Source organism: Echiichthys vipera (genome assembly GCF_963691815.1).
Source record: "Echiichthys vipera genome assembly, chromosome: 1".
NCBI lineage: Eukaryota > Metazoa > Chordata > Actinopteri > Perciformes > Trachinidae > Echiichthys > Echiichthys vipera.
The window spans coordinates 30,375,717-30,395,644 of NC_139826.1; the positions used below are offsets into that span (position 1 = coordinate 30,375,717).

A 19,928-nucleotide genomic window follows, 5' to 3' on the forward strand; every position below is an offset into this window, starting at 1 on the left:
AGATGACTGACGTACTGCGGCTGGTGTCAGAAGCGGACAGACGGACTTCACCTACTCTCTTCAAGCTCTCTGAAAACGGTCGGACAAAAACTTTTCCGTCTTTTCTTTTACAAAAACAAACCCGTGAATGTGTAAACTGTTGATTCAGTCTGTAAACACCGCTAATAAATTGCGCATGCGTCTCCATGTCATGTTTGTTTTCAGATATCAGCTGTATTTGGGCTGATGTATCCGCCTACATTGAACGTCAGATGACCTTACAGAAGGTTAGCCATCTACTGTATCTCTATCCATCTGATTGATTGATTGATTGATTGATTGATTGATTGATTGATTGATTGATTGATTGATTGATTGATTGATTGATTGATTGAAACAGGGGGTCCACCTGGCAGGACTGGGGACCTTCACCTTCTCTCAGCAGAAGTTGGACATAGGAAACAAGTTCACAGTGATCCAAAGACCCATCTTCCTCCTGGCTGGGAAACTAGTCCAGTCCCTGGGTTTAAAGCAAGTCAGGCCACTAGCAGCAGGTGAGCACTTTAAGGATTTGTTGCACCACATGTGAAAATGTGGTGCAACCAAATAGATAAAATACACACAGATCGGAAAAAGAAATAAATATTTGAGTCAGATTCTGATGGTAGCTGAAAGGTTGGTTGCTTTAGGGTTTTAGGGACTTTAGGTAAAAACATTAAACTCATTCAATAATTCTTATATTAATAATATTATAACAAGGATTGTTGTGTTTGTTTCTTTTAGCAACACACCTACCAGTGGTGCAGCTGAACTTTGCAGCTGTGTCACAAGAGACTCCTTTCAGTCGAGACATAGTGGAGGGCTGCATTAGAGAAACTCTTCTTCTTCTCTTCAGAGCTTGGGCGTCTGGACAAAACGCATTTCTCACCTTCCAGGGAATTGGAGTTTTGTCCTTCAAGAACAACAAGGTGGCTCACCCGCTGATACTGTATTTCATTTTTTGATTTTTAGCTGTGGACTACGACCACGTGGTTCTCTGTTAAATCTAATCTCATCTGATGTTATTCAAAGGTGCGGATGAAGTTCAACAGAGATTTTATTAATGCCATGGATGGAACTGGTCAGCTGCTGTTAGCCTTTAGCAATGTGAGTATAAAGAAGTGCACGTGTGTTTGCATGTGACAGTATATAATGAGCGTACAGTATACGTATTTATACAGATCATCTGTACTTTTCTCCCTGCAGAGACCTGGAAGCAGTGTCTCTTTACTTTCTGGGGGCCAGTCCAGGCTTCAGAGGCCACAGACTGCCAACCCCGTCACCCTGCCAACTGTCTGCTCTCCTCAGCCAGACAACAAAGCTGGTGACAAAGACGTATGGTGCTTGTCACCAGCTCCAGACCGGAGGAATGCAGGAGGTGAAAGAGCTTTTTGCACAAGGCTGGCAATTTGGGGTTTAATAGCACTTTAATGAATCTTAATTAAAGGGATAGATCTGAATTTTTGAAGTGGGGTTAAATGAGGTATATATCTATACTCTGTGTATTGCCTACAGTAGATGGCAGTCTGCACAGCTCCAGTTTAGAGAATAAAGTAGGAGTAATGTAAGTAATGTATGCGGCAGCAGCTAAACGTCTTTTAGCCACCTAAAATTTAACATCAGTATAAGTGTATGGGTGAGTTTTTTGTTATTGTGTGGCTTTAGTATTTTAAAGGGTTGGGAACGAACAAAACTAACAGATCGAGGCAGATGTAGACCAGCAACTCTTGTGTTCTGCGAGGTAAAATTATATTGATTTTTTGCTGCTGCCCCAATAGGTGTTCCCCAAATTGACAAACTGTAAATGCAAGGCAAGTGCAAGTTTGTTTGTATAGCACAATTCAACAACAAGGTTATTCAAAGTGCTTTACATAAAACACAAAAGCATCGGAAAGAAACGCGTTTATAATGACATTTAAAAACACTGTACAAGTAAAATTATTAAAATTTTAAGAAAAGTGTTGGAAAACATATAAAATGACATTTGAGTAAGATAAGTAAAAGATAATTTTAAAGACATGTAATGGCAGTTACAGTGCATTACAGGCAGTTTAATAAATTATTCTGTTTGCTGAAAAGCAGCGGCAAACAGAAAAGTCTTCAGTCTTGATTTCAAAGCACTAAGAGTTGCAGCAGACCTGCAGTTTTCTGGGAGTTTGTTCCTGATATGTGGAGCATAAAAACTGAACGCTGCCTCTCCATGTTTAGTCCTGACTCTGGAGACACAGAGCAGACCTGTCCCAGAGGATCTGAGAGGTCTGGATGGTTCGTAGCTGAGCAGAAGATCTGAAATGTATTTTGGTCCTAAACCATTCAGTGCTTTGTAAACCGACAGAAGTATACTGAAATCAGTTCTTTGACAGACAAGAAGCCAGTGTAAAGAGCTGAGGACTGGAGTTATATGATCTACTTTTTTGGTCTTAGTGAGGACTCGAGCAGCAGTGTTCTGGATTAACTGCAGCTGTCTGATCAACTTTTTAGGGAGACCTGTAAAGACTGTTGTGGAAATGGATTCTTCAACAAAAATCAACAAACAGGATCAGTTTTTTCTCGTGGTTTATTTTGCCAAAGCATTTTCCTCTGCAGACAAAAATACGTTCACCCCTACATCCTTACAAAGCTAGAGTCTAGTAGGAAGGATGATGTGCCAAATCTCGCACAGTCTTTTAGGGAGAGGGACAGGACGCGAATAGCCTTGGTTGGGTGACGTCTTTAGACCAAACAAAAACATGCCTTAGACATTACAATTCTGAACATTCTGAACCTCCTTCATCACAAGGTCTCTAATACAGGGTACAGATGCACAAATATGCCAATATATCATCATGAGTTAGTTATTTGCATTATCCATTAAAAAGGTGAGACAGAGGAGACACAGAACTGTGTCTGACCTGACAAAACTATGATTATGAATTACAAATATCCAAAATTCCCACAACAAGACACTGTTACAGTAGTCGAGCCTGCTGAAGATAAAGGCATGGACAAGTTTTCCAAATCATGCTGACGAATAAGTCCTTTAATCCTTAATATATTATTTAGGTGATAATAGGCTGACTTTGTAACTGTTTTAATGTGGCTGTTAAAGTTCAGGTCAGAGTCCATGACTACACCTAAGTTTCTGGCTCGGTTTGTGGTTTTTAGCATTACTGTTTGAAGCTGGGTGCTGACTTCTGATCGTTCTTTCTTGGCTCCAAAACCTGTTATTTCAGGTTTTTTTTTAGTTTAATTGGAGAAAATTCTGCTACATCAAATTGTTGATTTGAATCATTGAGGGGGAGCACAAACCTTTACTTTCAATTTTAGTATACGATTGGCAAAGTTTAAGAATGAACAGCTCTAATAAACAGCTTATTATAAAAGACTGGAGAAGCGATATGTTAGAGCTTAATGAGTCTTGGCCTTTAACCAACTTGGAAGTGGCTCTTGAAATCCATCTCAGTCAAAAACAGAGTTGATAGGGTGGAAGAGAGGTTGAGATAAAGAAAAGAAAGACAGACGTTGAGTATGACGAAATCAATAATGATAGATGTGGAGCTGCCATATGAAGAACGATACAGTTATGTTTAGGAACAGTGAACTTACTCAGAGTGTTGTGTGTCCCCACAGAAGTTCCCCAACAGAGGGAATCTAAATCCCATCAGCCACTGCAGCCTGCCAAGATGAAAGCTGTCAGCCTGTCTGAAGAACTGAATCCAAAACCCCCCATGGAGGCCACGGACAAGTACAACACACACAAAGACACAAAAACACACAGACAGACAAGCACACACTCTATGGAGAGGTTCAGATTGCAGCGCACAGAGCTGTTGTTTGCAGGTAGACGAGTAGGTGAGAGCTGAGAGCTCAGAGGTGGTCTTATATTGTTACTGCCCCCGGGCAGCTTCCAGCTCCATCAATGATGCACAACAGATTCCTCTTCCGTCATTACCTCCCTGCACTGTCAGCACACACACACACACACACACACACATGCACACAAAATCTTGGGAAATTGTCATGGTAAAATTCGAAATAATAAAAATGAATGAATCGATAACAAGACAGCGTGTTATCATAAGAGGGAAGGTCCTCTCTAGAATTTAAAATGATTAATCATCATCAAGCGTTGATGCTGATTTTCAGTGTCACTATATTATCCTCAGTTAGAGCCCCCTCCACACCTCACACACACACACGTCCATGATGCAAAAAGGCACAATGTGAACTTTTATACAAATACAACAGCTGTTCACAAGAGTTATTTCTTAAACTTAAATAAATAAATCAACTATACTAGTCCTTTGGTATAAATGAAACACTGTATAACAGGTTAATTTATTCAGTAAATCTATTTTTCTTGTTCAGTAATACAACCCAGGAAGGATCTGATAAATAACGTGCAAAGTTATATGTTCACGCAGACACGTCCACACCAATCTAATAATCCATGAAGAGTTTCTCATGCACAAGGAAATCAGACTTTACTGTGATTAGGGGTTTTGTCTCCTCTTCCAGACCCACCACCTCCATCACACCACCAGAGGTCACTCCCAAACTGGAGGAACCTCGTGTTGAGGTCAACTGCTCCGGCCACACCCGTGCTGGACAGGTGAGAGTGTGTGTTCATGTACCTGTGTACTGTAGGTGTGTAAGTGTAGATCTAACCTGGCTTTTACAGTGAGGAAGTTAACTGACATTAGATGTTATTTATATTGAATCAGGTTTTATGGTTTTACTGCCCTGGGTGTATCCCACATATCCGCAACGGCCAGAGCGTGTGCTCCAACAGACTCCAGCCCACCGAGACCAATAAGATTACTGTACAGAGCATGACCGTATAATGCCAGATGTAAAACTTTATTGCGTTCAGATTTCTGTCAAGGGAGCGGAAAGGATATTCCTAAATCTTCTGAATATAATATAAAGCACAAAAAAGTATAATCTACAAATGATGTGTATTCAAAAGCCTGTAAGGAATATATATGTTTAAATTACTAATTAATTACAGTGTATAATTGTAATGATGGTCTTGTCAACACAGGAGCTGTGTTACCTGTGTATGCAGCGGGCCCAAAGAAATGTACCAGTCTACCTGAGGGAGCAGCAGCAGGCAGAGGAGAAAGCTCAGGAGAAACTCTTACTGCTTAAAGAACAGCAGCGAGACAAGCAGTACATGGACGAAGAACAGGTGTGTGTGTGTGTGTGTGTGTGTGTGTGTGTGTGTGTGTGTGTGTGTAAATGGGAAATGGACATATACTTGTATAGCGCCATTCTAGTCTTCTGTCCAGTCAAGACACTTTTACACAGACTACGGGGAGCAATTTGGGTTCAGAGTCTTGCCCAAGGACACTTTGACACGCGGCCGGAGGAGCCGGGGATCATACTGCAGTCTAGTCTCGCATAGACAGATCTACCTCTACAGCAGAGTCTCAACACCGGAGTATGGTCTGGCTGCAGCAGCTTATCATTCTGGTATTAGATGAAAAACACTGGCTTGTTTGTACTCACAAATGGTTTACGGCACAAAAGATGAGGAAAGTGCTTAAGTTGTGCCTTTACTTAAGAAGGTTATAAAATAATAACACGGAGACTTTGTAGTGTGAATAGACGGAAACTATTTTGCCTTCGACATCTTCAACAGCAGTGCTTCACAACTTTGCAACTTCCTTCTTACCTTTGACAATAGACCGCATCACTGCTTAACAGAAAGCATTTCACAACAAAACAGCTTACGTACAACTCAACAAAACGGCTTACAGAAGCTATCGTCAGGCAACAGCAGCGTTTATGGCGGATGGTGGAACAATCGGAGTAACTGTGGAAACAAAGAGCCTTGTGGATGAAGAAAGAGGGAGAGTGATGAGAACTGCTATGACTGTGTTTTGTTTGTTCAAGCTGCTAGCGGTAGCCATGTTGCTAATGACATGAAGAGGTAACTGATCGGTCCAGTGACTGCATAACCATTCTGACAAGCTTTATCTACTTGTTCATATGAAAATGTGTGTTTATTCACAAACCAAAGTATTGGATAATTGACATGAAAAGTCAGGGAATCACTGAAGTTATTACAACTGATCCTGGAGGGAACATGATTGAACCCAGTAGCGATCCAACCCATTTTATAGGCTATAGTCATAGTAGTTGAATTGTTGAAGTCCGGACCCACAGACTGACTGTACCAACGGACGTAACAACATTGACATTCCCACTGTCATTGACATTTGTGAGCGCCTGGGAGATTTTTTTTGGTCAAGAAAAAAAGGGATCTGAAAACACCAAACACACACTGAGGATGTAGAAACTGATGGTTTCATGATCAGAGGCAGAAGTTAGATTAAAGGCAAACCATTATGTCAAGAGAAAGTAACAGCAGCAATAAAAACCACTAACAATACATAAAAAAAAAAAAAAGATCCCAACAACCGAGGAGTTAAGGGTGGTTCCAGACTGGTTGGGGCCAGAGAGCTGAGAAAACAGCTCCATTCTCTTTACAGCACTTGGAAAGAAGTGTGGGTAATGTGGGATATTAAAATGAAACAACTTCAAGTGCTTTACGTGTTGTTTTTGCCAGTATTATTTCAAGGTTCAATAAAACTGCCCCATTTTTTTCACCCTGGTGAGTATATGTCATGCCTTCAATGTCTTCTTGTTTTGTTTGTGTGTGTTCATCTGGCAGGAGAAGCTGAATGAGCAACGTGAGCATGCAAAGCAGGTTGCTGCATTCAACCTGCAAATGTCAGAGAAGAAAGAGAAGACTTACTGTCCTCTCTTCCCTGTGAGTACAACGTGACATTAAAGTCCAGTTAGTTTGTAAGAAGAACAACATCTGTTTGCAGCCAAATAAAGTCATTTTGTCTCGTCTCGTTTGGTCGGTTGAGTGCTTCTCATTAAGCAGCAACAGGATGTTTGGTTTGCATGAGCAGTGACTTAATACAACTGAGAGAGTGTTAACAGTAAACAGTGAGGATCATTGAGATACATTTACAGACAGATTTTCCATCAGCTTGACATTTTAAGGACCAATCACAACTGTTTATTTAATGTAGGGGCGGGTCCAAGACGATTACTGTCACCATCCAGTCTGCTGGGCCGTTCAGGGCAGTTTTCCAGGCTCACGAAACTCAGATCAAACTGTCAAACTAGGCAGCACTGATCAAACATGCCTTGATATTCTGTTACTGTATTGACTAATTCTCACAAACAGTGTTTTCAGACCTTTTAGTGTACAGTTTAGCTGCAATTTGTGAAGGTTTGTGACCCGGCTGCCATTGTTTTCCAGTGACCAAGTACCGCTGTTTCGTTGCTGTGATTGGTTGTAGTTAGTGATGTCCAAATGAAGCTTCAGGAACCATTTCTTTGATGTTTGAGTCTACTAGATGGTGCTCTCTGTTTAACAAATAGTTGAAAGCACACTGAATTGAGCCTTTTTCTTTAAACCAAGAGCTTCATCTAGTGGCATCAATAAATACAACTAATGGTTCATGAAGCTTCATTTGGACATCACTAGTTGTAGGTCATATCCATATTGTGTCCAGAAGCCTTTTGCTCTGCACCGTCTGAACCTCTATGAAATCGAAAAACGAACTGAGACGGCCCCGACTTATACTGTATGCATTTGCCATTAGTTTGGTTATGTCAGGATATGTGATACCGCCACCAACAATGAAAACTATACAGAGGTCATTACTGAATGTAAATATATTGAATTCATAAAAATCTCAAGGATTATAACTTGAAAAGCATGAAATCCGACTGATGTCACAAACTCATCTGGGATGCTTGTGTTTAGACTTCATTCGTCTTCCCGGCTCGGCCCCTGACTCCCGCCAGGAGGATCCAGCAGAATTGTTACATGAACGAGCTTCAGAGCCAGATAGAGACCTGGCGGCAACACGAGACCCGAGACCAGCAGAACCGTCTCCTCATGGAGCGTCTAGACCAGGTCCAGCTGGTCCAAGAGTGAGTCTGTAAGCAGCTCAGGCTTTTTAAATGATCATCTTTTGTGATAACTAGTGTGTCACCTGTTGCGTATTATGTGAATGTGTTTTTAGGATAGCATTGCAGAAGGCTCAGCAGCTCCAGCAGAAACACAAGAGAACTACGCAGTACAAGAGGGCTCTGGACACTCAGGCAAGAAAATACTTCTCACATTAAAATTGTTACAAAAGATGTTGTTTTTGCAAAGAATCTTCAGATTTCTTATTATGAAATAATAACAATGCAGCACAAGTAATTAAGTAGAGACAGAAATGTGTTGAGTTCATGAAATGAGCATCAGGTTATAAATGTTCTTGCATTTTAACATGTTTTACTAACATTTGCAGCCAGTTATGGAGAACACATGGTCATTAGTTTTCATTATAATGTTTTATTCATCATAACTCTGGTGTTACCTTATACAGAAATACTTTTTTTTTTTGTATCCTGTCTATTTCCTGAAGAATCTCAGCTGCAACATGTGATTGTGGATGTCTAACTGTGCTGTTGTGTTGTTCAAGCTGAGGAAGGTTGTAGGTCAAAGGAAGGCAGCAGAGTAAAGCTGCCGCCCATCCTGCCAGTCAAAGGCACTGATGCACGCAGGCTTCCCAGAAAAAACACTTTAACATTAAAACATGTTAAACTGGATCTGGTTAATTTGTTTCTTGCACTATAAGAAAATGTCAGTCTCATCATGTCATTAAACTCTCACCTAACTTATATCCAGATTTTTAACAGATATAATCCTTTTCCAACTAAGAAATATGTTTTCTAAAAAAAAATCCTACCATTTTCTTCGTTAAAGAACCGGAGATTACATTCTTTTATTAAAGGCGAAGTCTGCAGATTTTACACAATCAAGTGTGTTTAAAGGTCTTGGAGAGTACTTCTGAATATGTGAAAAAAAGGTGTACACCAGCGGGAGCCGCAGATGAATTGCGTTGTGTTGATATGAATAACTGGTTCTGCCGAGTTGCATTGCTCCATGGCAACCTTATAACTGAAATGAATCTGTTCTTTCCGTTAGGTGGGAGATAAGAAGTGCACAAACCCTCCAGAGTGCCAGCCTGATAAATCTGGGTTCAACCGCTGTGAGACAGCAGCCAACAACGCAGAGAGCCGAGAGAGGGCTCAGAAGGTCCACTCTGTTTCTTTTTACTGCTATAAACCTTGCTTTTCATTCCTTGCTTCATGCAGATGTTAAGATGTCGTTAACTCAAAATCACTGCATTGTTTTAGTTTTTTGGCAGAGGTGGAAGAGGTACTAAAACCATTTACTTATGTAAAAGTAATAGAATAATGTTCAACCATCATAAATTATGCTTTTGCAAATAATATCATTGAAAGGAAACACACCAGAGAGAGATAAACTACCATGTACCATGTATTAACATGTACGCATCAGTGTAATGTTACAGCTAACTGACTAATTTTAAGATTTAAAAATACATGATGTTTTATTTGTTGATCACATGTAAATGTAATGTAAAATCTTAACCTGCAAAATTACTCAAACTACAGATGTTACATAAATATAGTGGCGTAAAAAGTACCTCAAAATTGTACTAAAGTACAGTACGTTAGTTAATCTTCTTTATTGGTCTCCACTGCTGTTTTATGGGCCTACAAATATTCTCAGGTCTGTTACTGTTTTTTCTCATTTTTTAAATTATAAGACTATATTATTTAAGCTGATGTGATGATATTTTATATACTGGCAGCTCTTTCAGGTAAATTTCAGTGCTGCCACTCAGAGGAAGAAGGACGAACTGCACAACCGTCAAGAAGCTCTGGATAAAGAGAGAGAAGATCTCAAACACAACAAAATGGAGTGAGTAAAGGAAGCAGGAATGAAAGCAGCAGCCTTAGGCCGCATTCACATCAGCCTCAGGTAGCTCTGGCGAGTTGCCGAAGGGTTGCCCGCCGGTGGAAGTGTCACTATAGCCCGTTTGTGTGACGCCCTGTTGTGTTATTTTACCCCCTAATGTAGCACAAGTACACTCTATATTTCCCAACTAGACTTTTGTTTTCCATCACATCGTTATTATGATCTCGTATTACAACCGCACTTGAAGGCAGCTTCATTTCACGGAGAAAGAGAGAAGTAACTGTGCCGGAGCTTGTTGCAACTGTACGGGACTCCCACAACGTCTCAAAATGGACTGTGACAAGTATGATCGCATTAGCCACTGCAGTGACATCAGTTTGTGTTCTCCAAAAGTTGAGCCTGTCTTAACTTTTCACCTCAGCCTGCTGCTGTTGGTTTTTTAGCCCCCCCTTGCGGCTCCCACTGCTGCAGCCTACTGTCTGATCTAGTCTGAACGCCCGCTTAGTCCAAAACATTTTTATGTCTGTGGAAATTATGTTGTTTGTCTCTCTCTGGTATGTTTCCTGTGCAGGTTAATAGTGGACCGCATTAATCGCTTTGAGAAGAAGCAGGATGTCAGTAAGTCACTAGAGGACGAGTGGTTTCGCAGTGCGAAGCTCAAGCATCAACGAGAGGAAGAGGAGAGGCGCTTCCTGAGGTGTGTGGATGTGGGGTGATCTAACACTAACGTTCAACAATCAAACACACACTCAACAATGTGGTACTTATTAGCCTGATTGCATCCTTTGGGCAATGTTCCTAATGTCATGGTGCATTCAGGTGCACCTCGTAAACACTCTCTCTTACTCTTAATGTGGCATAACCATCGGTGCTGAAAAAAAATGACCTTAAAATCGAACGTCAAGTTGAATCGTGACACCCCTATCCAAGACAGCATTTCGACAAGTTATCTACCATACAAGAATTTAAAGTGGCATGATTAAAGGTACAAATGTCAAACTTTGAAAGACTATAATATACTGTACACATTTTTGGCCCACACTCATCTAATTGTGATGTACTGTACCTTGTTACTGACTGACCTAAAATATACATCATGGTGGGGGACACGTTTTCCTGGTCATTCATTCGTCTTACCTTGCTTTATTCTGTGTCCCTGCTGTCAGGTCTGCTGGTCGGCTCCTGGTAGATAAGCTTGCACAGTACAGGCGCTGCTGCCAGTGTAAGAGGAGGACCACCAACTGTGGAGAAACCAACATCTGGCAAGACTCTCGTTACCTCTCTGGGTCACAGTTCATGATCTGATGAACAGTGTAGCCTACAGCAGAACATTATTACCTCATAGCCTAAACAAGACCTAAACCATTGTATCTCATCATGTGACCGTCACTAAAGATTAAAATAAGTTCAAATTAAATTAAATTATTAAAGTAATAAGCACATGAGAAGCTACTGATACTTGAATGTTTTGTTTTGCATGCACTATCCTCTGTTGTAATGTGAGATCTATTCTAGCTTATTTTCTTTTTTGTTAGTTGTAATAGAGTCCATGTATGCTGTACTTTTATTTTTCCTAGAATATGGTTGTCTTGGGTATTTATTTGTCCCAAGATTGCATGTTACTGTAATCACAAATAACATATTCAGTCAATAAAATGATTTCTTCTTTTCTTAGTCTTACAAGGTAAAAAGATCAGCAGCTATTTTTGACAATTATCAAATCATGATTGTTGTGGTGGATTTCATGCTCTTCAAATAAACTTTTAACCAGGAAATAACATGAGAATCCAGACTCAGCTGACAACTGTGATGTTAGCAGGGATTCAGACAGACATTAGCATTAAAACAGCACAGGAGGCTGCACATGTTGGGCTGTGTTGTTTGAGGTATCAGTGAGACAACACATGTAATTTATACATTTAAGGGTTCATCAGACAAAAATATTCACAAACAGTGTTTTTACAATTCTGGAAAGTTAGTGGGTAGCAACTGTTTAATCTTTTGTTGTTTAACAGGGTTAATATTAGCAGATGTCAACTCATTTTCCATCCAATCCAGAAACAATATTCCTTACAACTGCGTAGAATAAAACCACCATAACAACCTGCAAATACACCTTATCAATCATAAAGCCCCGCAGCAATCTCCTGAAACACCATAGAAATAAACACTGCAGCCACATATTAAAACCCTTGCAACACCATGCAACATAACACTAGCAACCACTTAAAAACACCCTAAAAAAAGTCTTAAAATGTATAAAAAAAGCTAACATTTTGAAAAAGTTTTCATCAGTGCAGCACAGTGGCAAAGGAAGTACAGAGACTCTGGTGTCTGCCCCAGTCATTGGGTTTTACATACTTTGAAGGACAGCTGCCCCATATCTGACCCTGACAACAGAGGAAGGAAGTTGTCTATGCTACAGTACATACAGATTAGTACAGCATTACAGAGAGATGAAAAGCAAGAGGGCCCCAACAGGGCCCCCAAGTTTGTTTGGACTGTGAGGATACAAGGAGGGAAATACAAACATTATAAATCATTGTGTGTTTCTTCATAAGTCATTAAAGGGTGAAAAACAAATTAGAGCACAGAGAAAAGTAAGGAAAACAAAACAAGATGAGGATGAAAGAAGGTATGTGGCTTTGATATGGGAGGATTGGTTCATGCAGCGGGGAGTTTCTATACATGATAAATGTGTTGGAGGATCATGGCAATATTTTTCTGGCGGCGGTCCCAGTTCTCCGTGAACTCTCTTAATGAGCTCATGGAGGCATTTTGAAGGTCTTTGGAGCAAAACAGATACGCAACTTACACACACTCTGGTTGATTAATTTACTAACTGACAGATATATTGTTTGTATGAACAAAGGCATGCATGTGGTGGTGGTGGTGGTGGTGGGGTATGTGTTGTTGTGTATACTGTGTTGTGGTACAGAAACCTCTCACAGATGCTGCAGCTCAGAAAAGAGACATGTGATCACACACAAGAGATCTTCCATTAATCTTGTTGCTGTACAATAAATTACTTCTGCAGATCCATTACAGGTGACAGAATTATTTTTATTTTTTTAAATACTACTTTTCCTTGGGGTTCTCAGGCGTACATATTTGTATAAGCTTATAAAAGTTACCGGATGAGATATGCATGTGGAAAAAGAAGAGTCTGAGATACATCAATCAGTAGATTCAAACCAAAGTCAGTGAGTGAGACATGGTCAAAAACTCACTTGTGTCTTTTCTCCTCTGCCTGTGTTTGAATGTGTCTGTGTATGAACCACCCATCTCCTGCAAAGTCTGGTGGTGTGTTTTATTGGTGTGTTTTTATTAAGCCCTCATTGACTTGCCCTAATGTGATGTTCAAGCTCAAGTGGATTTTTGAAGGATCAACCCTTGAAGAACTGAGGGCGTGAACACGTTAGCATGCTGACGTTAGGGCTTGTGCTCAAGCGTAAGTGGGTTCAATCTTTAAGTTCAAGTTTCCCCATAAATTATGAACAAGCCCTCCAACTATTTGCTGAAATGTAGCAAACGCTCTTTAAGCTCTCTTACTAATCCGGATTTCTTTCTCTCTGGGTGGTTTCTTGAACTTGAATGTTGAATCAAAAACTGAAGATTGAGGACTTGGAATCGACATCTGGTGACTGAACTACAACATGTTGTGTACGGACCCATCATTGTCTTTGATAATGCTCACTGAGGTGATATTTTCCAAGTTGAGTCATTGGAGAGCATTGAGGGTTTGTTATAGAGGGGTGGAGGGCACTGCCTCATGGGATTTCTATGCTCCCCTGTGAGAAGCAGACAGCAGGAGACAGACGACATACTTGTGCTTTTTGTCATGCACATGATGACTAATTGTCATGGAAGGGGTTATGTGAGGCTGAGAAAACCCGCTCTGCAAGAGGACAAAAATGTCCTCATATATTTGGATTGAATGTGATCTTATACCTCTTGAGGAAATCTGTAAAATTAAGGAAACTTGTGAAACATAGCTAACACCCTCTATTTCCCATTTGTAGTTTCCCAAGGCTAGTAGATCTAAGGGAAATCCATCCTAGTTTTACTGGCAGGCAGACTGTGGTTGGCTTTTTGACAGTGTCCGAGCTTCATTTCAGATCCAGATGTTCCCATCCTGCCCACACGCCATCCCATAATGACCAGAATACGATCCCCATGAAACAAATACATCGTGAGAGCAGACGAGCTCCATGCATCTTTGAATGACAACCAGCACATGATGAGTTGTTTACACACTAAGAGCAACTAATGCAGAATGACACTGTGTATAAGAAAACTTGGTATGTTTAAAGTATGATAGAGTTCAAATGTAATCAGAAGAACAGAAAGGTCTTTGTATATTCATGTGGTTCAGACAACTACCCTGAATACTGTCACAGTGTCGTGCTCTGGGTCAAATTTAGCATACTTAAACGCTACACTGGTCAACATTTTTGCATTAAGATAGGATGAAATGAATGTGTTACGTGAAAGGTGCTTAAAGTGAGTGACAAACCCACAGAGAACCACTCTGCAGTTCCCTCAGTTCTACAATTTAGTGTCTTACAGCTCATTGTTTCGATTTTTACAGCTGACATCTTAAAGCAATTCTTACCTTTCTGGCATGTTTATACTTTTCTTCTGTAATCTTAAAATCCTCCTAATATGGATATAGCACACTAAAATGTAAAAGAAACCCACAACTCATCAATATTCAGTTTTTATATATTTCTGATGAAAGTCTGACCAATCATTTTATTCGGTCCGAAATAAAATTATTCTCTCTGTTTCACTTGGGATGCTCATGCTGCGTTCAAGTGACACAGGAAGTCCGAAGTTTCGTATCGCCAAATAGGCAAAGTGCACTGAAATGCCTGTCAAAGTGGAACCTCCTACCAGCGAATTCAGGGTAGGTCGATCTCCACCGAATTCGCTAGTAGGCATTACAGTGCACTTTGCTTAGTTGGAGGTCCAAAACTTCGGACTGCCCATGGCACTTAAATGCAGCATTTCTCTCTCAACACATGTGTCAGAGGTCAGGCAGGGGGAACAGAGTGGGACTTTGGAGGGAAATCAAATTAAAAAATAAGCGGCAGAAATGGGTTTTCTCAGGAGGGTGGCTGGAGTCTCCCTTAGAGATAGGGTGAGAAGTTCAGCCATCCGTGAGGAACTCGGAGTAGAGCCGCTGCTCCTTTGCGTTGAAAGGAGCCAGTTGAGGTGGTTCGGGCATCTAGTAAGGATGCCCCCTGGCAACTACCTAGGGAGGTGTTCCAGGCACGTCCAGCTGGGAGGATGCCTCGGGGAAGACCCAGGACTAGGTGGAGAGATTATATCTCCACACTGGCCTGGGAACGCCTCGGGATCCCCCAGTTAGAGCTGGTTAATGTGACCCGGGAAAGGGAAGTTTGGGGTCCCCTGCTAAAGCTGCTGCCCCCGCGACCCGACCCCGGATAAGCGGGTGAAGATGAGATGAGATGAACACACAATAAAAAAGATAAGAAACAAAACAAATAACAATAAATGAAAGGAACGATAAACTTATACACAAACTTTGCATTATTCGTTCGGTGAATTCGTGGATTGATTCAGCATCAAGTGCATATCTAAGAACCCTTTTACAAGATTCTCCTTTAAAAATTAGTCAGCAGGAGACTTTTTTTTCAACAAATATGGAGCTAATGTTAATGAGTCACCAGCTGGAAATGAGATGACTGCTTTTGTCTCCCTCTGTCTAGAGTTGTTAAAATATGGCATAAAGAAATCTTCACCTGACTAGCTATAAAGCTGGTATTCTATACAACTGAATGTGAAGGTCCGTCTGTTAATAATCCCTTTTTTTTTCTCACTGACAAAAAATTCAAAATGACTCCAGGTATCAGAAAGAAGTGATGACTATGTAAGTGAGATCTGTTATTGATTATAGTCATTTTTCAGAAGGAACAAAAAGCTGTTTCCTGCGATGAAACCAGTGCAAACCAGAGCCCAGAAACAACCACGCCTGCTCCCTGAAGCCCTCAACAGTGTGTCTTACATGCTGTATGAACATGTGAGTGCACACACGCACGCACGCACGCACGCACGCACGCACACAAACACACACACACACACACACACACACACACACTCACACACTATGTCAAAAAAGCAATTTCCTGACATAAATGTACTTCTACTGTTCTATCGAAGCCTCCTCCTTTCCTGTTCCTCTTCCAACCATAAAGGTACATCCTTATGGTTCGCACATGAATAACCTCAACACATATACACGTAGATACACACAGAGAAATTATTTGTACTGTTACTTTAGGGGAGCACTAGTTGTAATTTTGGCATGCCGCCCACTTAACCAGTTGCTTCACCAGTTGCTTTTAGATCACTGAGTTAAAAAAGTTATTTTAAAAAGTGGTGCCTTGCTAGTGCGGTTCGGCGTCACAACTTCCGTGTTTTACTTCTCCGCTGTAATCAGAGGCAACCACATGCCCGATGGTTAAAAGCTTCAGTCCATTTTTTTAAAAAACAAATACAATAAAAGCGGGGCACGACTGATTACAAATATAAAAACGAGAAACTGTGTTAAAAAACAATATTTTCCGGAGCGGAAGTGGCGGGAAATCCAGCGAAATCTATCGACGCTGCGCATGCGTAGACTGAATGACTTCTGATGCAACCACTTTGCAAAATCCAACCACCTTATACGCCTCCCTCTTCCTCTTCACTTCTTATTCTTTTTGACTTTGATTGATGCGTTTCTAGATGACTTCCTCTCCTCTTCCACCACCTCTCCACATATTTATCCCATCTTTACTTTCATCTACCCCTTTGTGTTTGCCCGTCCCCAGTGAATCATCGTAGGTTCCTTCCCACCGTAACACAACACACATGTCCTCAGTAATAAGCATGAAGCCACAGCTGCTGCAGAGAGCCCATGCTGGCAGCCACACAGGGAGGTTAAGGCGGCTGTGCCAAAGAGTGTGCGCGTGCTGTGGTTTGTGGTACAATTCTGTCAAACTGTACAGCAAACAAAACAGTGTTTCTCAAGCTGATTGCTTCACAACACTTGAAATGCTCAGGCAGTGAGCTGCAATTTACACTTAACATAATGACTTTCATGTTAAGTAGAGGATAAATTAGCTGTAAAACACCAGAGCCTTAGCTGCCTGGGTAGCACATTATTATACTGATAAAAGGAGCAGGTGGATTTTACATTTCAAACTGCTTTGAACTAAACTTAGTCTCATTTTTCTGTTGTGTGTATTTGTGTCTGGGTGAATGCATGTGCATCTACATGTTATGCTTGTGTGTTTCTTAGAATTCAGCCCTCTCACATGCCTGTTTATGGTCAAACTATGCTAGCAGGGTCACTCAGGGCGCAGCTAGTAGACGTGGGAAGAATTAGAGAGTGAGATTGGGAGTTAGAGTGAAACAGAGGGGGAGAAAGAGAGAAAACAGAACCTGACGTATACTGTAGCTGCCCTATGTCTCTTAAATACAGTTCCTCCACATTTGTTATCTTTCCCCCCAAATGTTTGAGCTAAAATAGCCAGTCATAAAACATAAAGCCCACACTGTGGAAATTTGATTTCACAACACCTCATCTCATCTCATCTTCATCCGCTTATCCGGGGTCGGGTCGCGGGGGCAGCAGCTTTAGCAGGGGACCCCAAACTTCCCTTTCCCGGGCCACATTAACCAGCTCTAACTGGGGGATCCCGGGGCGTTCCCAGGCCAGTGTGGAGATATAATCTCTCCACCTAGTCCTGGGTCTTCCCCGAGGCCTCCTCCAAGCTGGACGTGCCTGGAACACCTCGGGGGGCACCCAGGGGGCATCCTTACTAGATGCCTGAACCACCTCAACTGGCTCCTTTCAACGTTAAGGAGCAGCGGCTCTACTCCGAGTTCCTCACGGATGGCTGAACTTCTCACCCTCTCTCTGAGGGAGACTCCAGCCACCCTCCTGAGAAAACCTGTAAATACAAAACACAACAGCAGCAGTGGATTCAAAATGTAATCAATTACTCTCTGCATTAAGAAAAGTAATGACATTACTTTAACCAATTACTCAAAAGCAAAAGTTATTGGTTACATTACTCCTTACATTGCCGGTCATTTAGTTACTAAGCATATCAAGGTGACACTTTGTGTTTTAACAAGCAGTTTGGTGCTTGAACATGGTGAGATCCTTTACGAAACTAAAAATACCATAAACAACTTATTAAACTGTATATGACATTATTCTGTTATTTATACATTTTTATCATTGTATAAAGAGTAGTTGTTCAGGTAGGAGGTGGATTTAACTACTTTATTTACACTAATGTAGATTAGACCAGAGGGAGCTTGTTGGACTATTCTCTAATCTTCGTTTTTGGGGGAAATATTACATATTTTTACCTCTTTGGGGCCTTGGAGAGTTATTTAAATGAAACCATTTGAGAAATTTAGAGGGGAAATGTCAGTAACAGACATCTGAAACAAGACAAGACAGGCCCCAGCCAGACAATGATTTTCTGTCAGTGGTCACAAGCCAAAAACGGCCATTCAAATAAATTGTATGATATAAAACTTATCAGATGTAAAACCTTAATCTGAAAAGTAACTAATATGGCTGTCTAATACAGTATTTCCCACTTAACCAGGGCTGCCCAACCCTGCTCCTGGAGGGCCACTGTCCTGCATGTTTTAGGTTTCTCTCTGCTCCAACACACCTGAATCTAATGATGTGCGCGTTATCAAGCAGCTGAAGCTCGTCACAGGTTTAAAATTGTTAGACTCAAGTGTGTTAGAGCAGAGACAAACCTAAAACGTGCAGGAGAGTGGCCCTCCAGGAGCAGGATTGGGCAGCCCTGCTATTAACTGAAGTATAGTCGAAGTACGGTACAAAGAAGCATATGCAAGTACTCAAGCAATGTACCTTAATGTGTAACCTTAACGATTAATGTGTAAGGACTCGTATCATGCTACTGCAGAGATTTGGTGTTATTTGGAGCAGTATTAGTGGTTAAAAAAGCTGTTTTAATGCCTTCACCGTGCTGCCCCGAGCTAATCAGTATTAGCCACATTCGGCTGTCGGCTGTAAGCGACTGGCCGGGATTTCGCCGTTATAGTTGTTACACAAAGAAAATTGTCTCGATGGTTTATTTGATGAGAAAAAGACTTTTGCCGAAAAAGACCCTGGGATGATTTTACGTCTGAATTTCACTTTAAGCACCTTATATATTGGATTACACAGGTTTATATTGGAAAAAGTGAGATTGTCATGTCATTTTTATTATAAAGCAGGTCGAGGTGTTATATAAATACTGTGAAAGTATCAAAATGCTCCGAACCACAGAGAAATGAACACAGCCTCTATTCAGAAACTGTCTTTAAACGAGCCGTCAGGACTTCTGTACATTTGTGAGGTCACAACTATACCATACAGTATATAGGTAGAAGGTTCTGCTACAGATACAATCATTACCCGGATACAATGATGGAGCAGAGACACAGAGAGCGCAGATGCTGAAGACAATGAAACACTGACCAATCAGTGAGGACTGGGATTATTTGGAAGAGAATGAGATAAATAAGGTTTTTCAAACATTAAAGCAGGTAAACATGTTCTATTAGAAATCCAAATATACATATATAGATGTGGGACCTTAAGTACTTCAGAAGTACAGTTACTTTTCACCACTGAAGATTATTAACAGCTGCGGTGCAAAAAAGAGCTAACTTTTGAAAACAGTGACATTACAAGCTTTAATGGAAAACAGTCAAACATTTATATAATGTTCACAAGCAAAGCATAGATCGTGCACAACACACACACACACACACACACACACACACACACACACACTTCCTTGTCATCACTTGTTAATCAACTACAGCTCATTCTCTCCTGATCCCTCTGCACTTCTTCTGTGTCCTGTAATAACTGAGACAGGGGTGTCTCCTGATAATATGAAGAAACAGGTCCCAGTGAGCTGCAGCTTCAGGTCGAGTCTGACAGCACAAGGTGGAAAGACTTTTTCTTTATGCAACAGTTTGGCAAACAAAGCAGGGAGGAGCCTCTGGAGACTTCAGTATGATCCAGCTGCAGTCAGATCATGGCAGAGATATTGAAGCAGCATGACTGATT

General features: G+C 41.0%; 1 protein-coding gene across 1 annotated transcript; it reads left to right on the forward strand.

Annotated features, from left to right (window-relative positions):
- Positions 1 to 2: 2 nt before the first annotated feature.
- On the forward strand, positions 3 to 11,110 carry LOC310951207 (coiled-coil domain-containing protein 81-like; the record flags this gene model as incomplete). Its single annotated transcript, XM_083919328.1, has 16 exons — positions 3 to 78; positions 205 to 266; positions 380 to 533; positions 763 to 947; positions 1,051 to 1,125; positions 1,225 to 1,396; positions 3,631 to 3,742; positions 4,516 to 4,609; positions 5,042 to 5,188; positions 6,677 to 6,775; positions 7,790 to 7,959; positions 8,052 to 8,130; positions 9,005 to 9,115; positions 9,699 to 9,808; positions 10,377 to 10,502; positions 10,972 to 11,110. 16 exons carry the CDS (start codon positions 3 to 5, stop codon positions 11,108 to 11,110), a joined length of 1,911 nt encoding a protein of 636 aa, XP_083775454.1.
- Between the last annotated feature and the right edge of the window lie 8,818 nt (positions 11,111 to 19,928).